The 7,305-nt window shown below is 31.1% G+C and overlaps 1 protein-coding gene across 1 annotated transcript; it reads left to right on the forward strand.

The window, feature by feature from the left end:
* The first annotated feature begins 3,316 nt into the window (after positions 1–3,316).
* Positions 3,317–6,628, forward strand: LOC146904805 (ethylene-responsive transcription factor ERF113-like). The gene is made up of 2 exons (XM_085728058.1): positions 3,317–3,674; positions 5,893–6,628. The coding sequence occupies exons 1-2, from the start codon at positions 3,545–3,547 to the stop codon at positions 6,294–6,296; spliced, it is 534 nt and encodes a 177-aa protein (XP_085584184.1). The 5' UTR covers positions 3,317–3,544; the 3' UTR covers positions 6,297–6,628.
* Positions 6,629–7,305: the final 677 nt, after the last annotated feature.

Consider the following 7,305-nt stretch of genomic DNA (forward strand, 5'->3'; position numbering starts at 1 on the left):
GGCAAAACAGTCAACAACCATGCTATGGGTAGGAGAATCGATTTTGCCCAAATTGAAAAGCTACAAATAGCTGCTTCTGTTGAAACGCGAGTTAAACTAAGAAAGCACTTTTACCAAGAGAGACCCAAACATGTCAAACGTGAGGAAGGAATGGTTAGACGTGCGTTCTCAGTAGTCTACCGTGAAACCAAACAAGGGCTTAATTGAAGAAAAGTAGCCGCCGCCCTTTACTCATCTTCTTCTCCGATTATTTCTAATATTCTACTCCTTCCACTTCTCCTTCCAGTGTTTCATTTGCCCAATATTTTTTTTTGAAGTGTATTGATGGACTTTTTTGTTGGGCCTAGTATGCAAAAAATTTCCATCGAGCCCGGGCGACCGCCCGGGGTCGCCGGGCGGTGGAACCGCCCCTGTATATAGTCTTATTTTGTCTCCGTGTAGGCTAATTTTGTTTTCTTTCTAAGTTTTGTTTTTCTTGTGGCAAGTGGTGGTGCCTTGTAAATATTACTGATACTTTCTCTGTATTTCTTGGTGTTTCTTCCTAAGCATTCCTTGTGCTAGGAGGGTCAAATGTCATAGTAATATATTTCATTTTAGCCTCTTAAAAAAAAACAATGAATAAATCATAACAAAGATATGATTTCCCTCTAAAAGAAATAATCATATAGTAAAGATATATGATTTCTTTCAATCATGTATTATAAGACTATATATGTTGAAAGGAGAATAGTGTGGTGTGGAAACGACCAAAGATCATGCGTGGATATATATCAAAGAAGACAATTGGACTATATTCGGTGTATACAATTACAAAGCACAAACTACACTAAAAATTACGGCGGGTGCAAATGCTCATCATATGAAGGAAACTAAATTGGAGTATGGGATATGGACAAATGAAAGGATCTTTTATGATAAATTCTCATATCATGATGAAGCCTAAATGACAAATAGTTCGAGAATTCGAATTTGATTTTTGGATAGAATAATTCTTGTTCAGATTATATTTATCTCACGACCGACTTTGAATTACCATGACCCTCTTTCCCTGGGAACTGGAGGGTTTAAAACAGAACAAAAAATTATTGGAAATTAAGAAGTCTCATATAATTTAAAACGATAAAAACTAATATATCCAACTGCGATCTAGTTTTAAATTTCGCTCTTGATGTGAAGATCTCGTTAATTAATAATAGGCTTAATTGCATCAATGGTCCCATAAATAATTATCAGTTTACATTTTGGTTCCATAACTCGTAAAATCAACGTTTTGGTCCCTTTTGTTTTGCTCCGTTAGTCAAAAAGGTCTTTGGCCGTTAACTTTAACCTTGAATGTCTATTGTAGACCAACTTTAAGAGTGGTCCACCAAAGATCTCATTAGTTTGTTTTGTATTAACCATTCGATTCTTTTGTTTTAAAATACAACCATTAGATCATGTATGTTTATTATTTCTGATAGTGCACCACCTACACCTTATCTTTTTAACCTTTCTATCTTCTCCCTTCTCCCCCTCTTCATCTTTATCATATTCATCAAAATAAACACAGAAAAAATAAACTGAAAATTATCATGTTCAACATCATCTTTTCATTCCCAATTCAAAATCATCAATTTAAAACTTACAAAATCAAAATAAACAAAATACAACCCCATCATCATGCTTCCCAACAACATAAATCTTGAAAACTCAAAACCAAATTGTGAGAATCAACAAACAATTTTGCCATAACTCAAAATTTTGAATCTCAGTCTCTCTCGCGAATTGTTCTCAATCACTCCCATCCCCTTTGAATCTCAAAACCCAAAATTTTCTTTCAAATCCCTCATATGCATTTCACTGTTGTCATTCAAATTATCATTTACCAATTTCAATGACATGTTAATCGTGCTTTTACTTGATCTTCTTCCTAATTGTTATTTTCATTTATTTAATTATCATTGTTTTAATTATTTTCAACATTTATATGTGTTGTGCAAACTATTTATCTTTTGTCATTCAAACATAAGTTTATGCTGCTATTTGTTGTTATGCTGCTATTTGTTGTTATGCTGTTATGCTGCTATTTGTTGTTGCAGTATATATAATTGTCATTCAAACATAAGTTTAGTCCATTGTGTAATGGTTGGGTGTATCATGTTGGATCTGAACTCTGAAGAATGGGATAAGGTTGTTGGGTTCTAACTGGTTAAGGTTGTTGATAGTTCAATGTCTCACTTGTGTTTTTTTGGGTGTAAACGTTTTTGGAAAATTTTTTATGGAAAAGGATGATGAAGTTTTGAGGAACAAGATGATGAAAAGTGAAAGGCTTAATTGCATAAATGATCCTCTAAATAATGTTTAGTTTACATTTTGGTCCCATAACTTGTAAAATCAACATTTTGGTCCCTCTTGTTTTGCTCCGTTAGTCAAATTGATCACATCCGTTAGTTTTTTAATGTCTAAAATTTTTGATATGATTTTAACCGTTTGATTGCATGTCCATTGTACTTAATAGTGGACTGTCAACATCTAATTTTTTCACTTTGGTCAAATACTATTTTTTGTCCTTATAGTTGAGAGAATTCTCAAGTTAGTCCTTTAAGTTTCAAAAGTTTCAAAAGTTTCAATTAGGTCATTTTAGTTTGACAGAATTTCTAAGTTAATCCTTTAAGTTTCAAAAGTTTCAAATAGGTCTTTTTAGTTGATAAATTATTTCACCGTAACCCCTGCTGTCAGTCTCCGTTTAACTGATGCTGATGTAGCCGTTAAGTTGTTGACTTGGATCAAAACGCTGCCTTTTAAAAGTTTCAGGGTGTCAAAATGCTACGTTTAATAGTCACAAATGATCATTTATAGTGCTAGAAAGACAGCTATTTACAACAACAAATGCCTTTCTAGCAATATTAAACGAAATTTATAGTGCTAGAATGATCATTTGCGATCATTAAACGTAATGTTTTGACACCCTGAAGCTTTTAAAAGGCAGCGTTTTGATCCAAGTCAACAACTTAACAGCTACATCAACATCAATTAATTATTAACTGACAGCAGAGGTAACGGTGAAATAGTTTATCAACTAAAATGACCTATTTGAAACTTTTGAAACTTAAAGGACTAACTTGAAAATTCTGTGAAACTAAAATGATCTATTTGAAACTTTTGAAATTTAAAGGACTAATCTGGGAATTCTGTCAAACTAAAAGGACCAAATATGATATTTGACCTAAATAATATGTAAATACATTTGTCAACGCTATTTATTTTAATTTTTTTTTTACTCTAGTGACCCAATTGGCTTAAACTTTTTCTTATAAATAAAGACCTAGCTATTATAAGTAAGGGCACTAATACCTCAGGATCATTTTCATGTCAACCACGTAAAGAGTAGAAGAGAAAATCAAATCTAAAAGTGGATCCAAGAAGGTATGGAAAGTTGCCACTATCTTCACAAACATCAGAGGCTAAAGAGAAAGAGGAGTATGCATTAGAAAATACTAATGAGTTTGATGCTTATAATTATGAATCTAATTCTAATTGGTGTCCAGACACTGATTTGTCTACCATGGTTTCTGCTCTCTCTCAAGTCATTGGAACATCATCTACCAATCATAATCACCCACACATGGCACAATCAACCTCAAATACTATGGTCAATGAAGAATCTCAACCACCTCAACCTCTTCTAGATCAAGGTTTGTTTCTAAAATTGTATGTTTGCTTCTTGTGTTCATCTAAATTTAGCATATGTTTAGTTAATTTTCTAAATGGAACAAATTTATGCTATTGTTGGAGCTTGTCCATTTTTGGGGAAAAAATGGAACACTTTTTTTAAACCTAATTTCCCAAAAAAAAAAATGGTGTAAACCCTTTTTTTTGGTGGTGTAAACCCTTTAAAAGCAGTCATGATAATTTGGAATTTAGTCATGAGATAAATAAAATTTAATCAATGATTGTTCCGATCATGATTCAAATTTGGATTTTCTTGAAATATTTGTGTTCTTATTCTGAGTTCATTTTTGTTACATTATACCCATTAATCTTGAGATAAATGAAATTTAATCAATGATTGTTTCGATCATGATTCAAGTTTGGATTTTCTCGAAATATTCGTTCTTATTTTGAGTTCAATTTTGTTACATTATACCCATTAAAGTTAAATTCTGAGCTAACTATTTATATTGTTATTTATGCTTCTTTGTTTTTATGGATAAATATATGTTTTATTTTGTCAAATAGTTTAGCAACTGTAAATTCATTTTTTAAGGTGAATAATTGGGGTGTATATGGTTCGAACCACACCCCTACATATATTATGCAATGTTTCTATAAACTGAGTTAAGTTCACGGGAACGATGGATAAGTCTTACTCTTATTATAAATGAAAATGTGCTTATCTTCTGGAGCCATAACCAGATCTACATGACATTATACTATTAATATAAGGCAAATTATGTTATTCTTTTGCAGAGATGTTACAATTATATGATATATATACTTTTTCTATTTTATTTTGAAAAACTATATTCTAACTCCTATCCTTAAAAAGTAAGAGTTTGTTTGTAAGGTTTACCTAAACCAGTAATGTCGAAATTATTAGATGGAACATTTATCAAGGTTTGAACTAAAAGGTCACGGTTGTGTCGTAATTTATCCCTTCATTCAAAAAAAGAGTTTAATTATAATCCATGTTAATTTAAAAATCGTTAAATTAATCGGCGATCAATGAATATAAATGAGTCGTTATATTTAGTTATGCCTATTTTTTTTACTGAGATATTTAGTTATGCCTAGTTTTATTTTTTTTTAGGGATTTAGTTATGCCTAGATATTAAGAACTTTGTGTAACCAAAAAAAAAGATATTAAGAACTTTGGAAATTTAATAAATATTTTTCAATATCCTTCAAAAAAAAAAAAAAATTTCAACACCTGCTTATATATAGATTAAAACATTATTCGATGATCCACATATATATGATAGTATTGTTTTTTATTTTTGGTTGCTAATATATACTAGTACAGGTTTGTTGCACAAATTGAATATCATATGAAATGATTTATATGTTGCTCAATCACTTTCTGGATAGTCAAAGTCATTTTTTAAAAGAAGGAATATTTCAAAAAATTATAACCAAGTCAAGTAAGCTAATTATTTTTTGGTTTATTAATTATCTTATTCTAAGGCATGCGCAAAATAAAATAGAAAAATATAGCACCGATGACACTGAAATGTACACCTTGAAGGGGAACAAATCAAACTAACGATAAATCTTATTTGGAACATATGGACAACTTTGACTAGTAATAAACATCACATTTTCATCATCAAAATTATACTTTAATCTAGTATTTATATTTTAATCATCAACTTATATTTTGCTTCTATGGTAAAGTTATATATTTTTAAAAAAATTATACAATGATGACTTAAGTAAAAATAGTTTCCTAATCTATATACTCAATGAGTATTGCTATTTCCGGCGAAAGATTTTATCACGAAGGGCATAGCAAATGTCATTTGTTACCGTTAGATCTCATGCTTAGTGGAAAACATGAGTGAAATGGAAGTAAAGTCTGATCAATGAAATATATTGTTACGGTCAGGGTTGAATTCGAGTAATCACTATTGATTCGTTATCACGAAGGGCATAGCAAATGCATTTGTTACCGTTAGATCTCATGCTTAGTGGAAAACATGAGTGAAATGGAAGTAAAGTCTGATCAATGAAATATATTGTTACGGTCAGGGTTGAACTCGAGTAATCACTATTGATTCGGCTTTAATTGAATATGTAGAAAAACATATATAACTCCATATATGCATGCATATGATCTTTTTGCAATGAAAGTAAAAATGAATTAATTTGTGATTCTCATTTTTTTCCTTGTTTTGCATGTGATGTTAATGAAAGAGGTAAAAAAGAAACCGCGCTATAGAGGAGTGAGACAGAGACCATGGGGAAAATGGGCAGCTGAAATACGTGACCCAAAAAAAGCAGCTAGAGTTTGGTTAGGAACATTTGATACAGCTGAAGATGCAGCTCTTGCATATGACAAAGCTGCACTCAAATTCAAAGGCACAAAAGCTAAGCTTAATTTCCCTGAAAGAGTTGTTCAATGCAACAGTTCTAGTTCTAGTGCTAATAGTGCAATTCAACAAAGTGGTTATGTTTCTAATTCTCATGATCAACAAGTTTTCCCAAACTTGTTTCAATATGCTCAGATTCTAGAAAGTGATGCTGAATTCCCTTATTATGCATCTCATCTTTTCAATCAACAACATGAAGGAGACCGTCACCCACCACCGGGCCAGTAGAATCTAGAGATTCCCTACAATCAGGAAATCTCATATTTACGTAGTTGAGATATCACTGGTTGTAATATCAAGATTGAACGGTAAAAAAAATCCAGGTTGTAGTTTTATAATTCAAAATACCAAGTTTGAATGTAAACCGACCGATCTTGATCGTCAAACGGTATTTTGAAAGAAAAGAAACGGTCGCGATGCCGTGACTTGTAAATGTCGGGAATCCTTGATTGCATGATAGCCATCCATAATCTTTATGTCATTTATAAGTCTTATGAAAATGTATTGTATATTGAGAAATTGTTTCAAATTTAAATTTTATAAGCGTATTATTTTGACCATATATTATCTCTAATTATTGTGAGACAGAATACTCTTTTTTCTTACATCCAATCCATATAATCTGACGACTTCACTTATTTTACTTTGACATATTTGACTTTGCAATCCGTCTTTCATCTAGCTCTCACATTTTTCAAAATATGATATTTAATTTGTTAGGAGAAAACAATTGATTAGGGTTTGTGAAGGTGTGTAACTTGAGAAAGAGGAAACGGTTATGGAATGAGAAAGAGAGAATGAGGGATTAAGGGATTAAGAGAAAGTGAATGTGAAATTGCATCAGCTATTATTCATTGAGGAATCAATATATACACACAAGATGTTCCTCTAATGGTTGCACACCAAGTAACTTGCAAAAGGTGTAACAAACTAGCTAAAATCTAGGAAAACAGTTAGTTACTTAATAAGCAAGTAACTAACCCTAAACAAACTAATTAAAAAAATAAAATGTTTGAATTACAAACTAACAATATTGACACATTAAAGCAAGTAACTTTGTGTTGATTGTTTTCAAAATTTAAGTTTTCTTCTTCTGCATGTAAAAAAGGAATAAATAAATCAATCAAATTCAGCAGTTTCACAAATTCAAGATGTGCCAAAAATATGTCTTGAACAACTTTTGAATCAAATACTTTTTTATGTATTGTAAAAAGCAATTATTATAATTTAAAAGAAT

The sequence above is a fragment of the Medicago sativa genome, chromosome 7, assembly GCF_051527215.1.
Source record: "Medicago sativa cultivar Bolivia chromosome 7, Bolivia_mono, whole genome shotgun sequence".
Classification (NCBI taxonomy): Eukaryota; Viridiplantae; Streptophyta; class Magnoliopsida; order Fabales; family Fabaceae; genus Medicago; species Medicago sativa.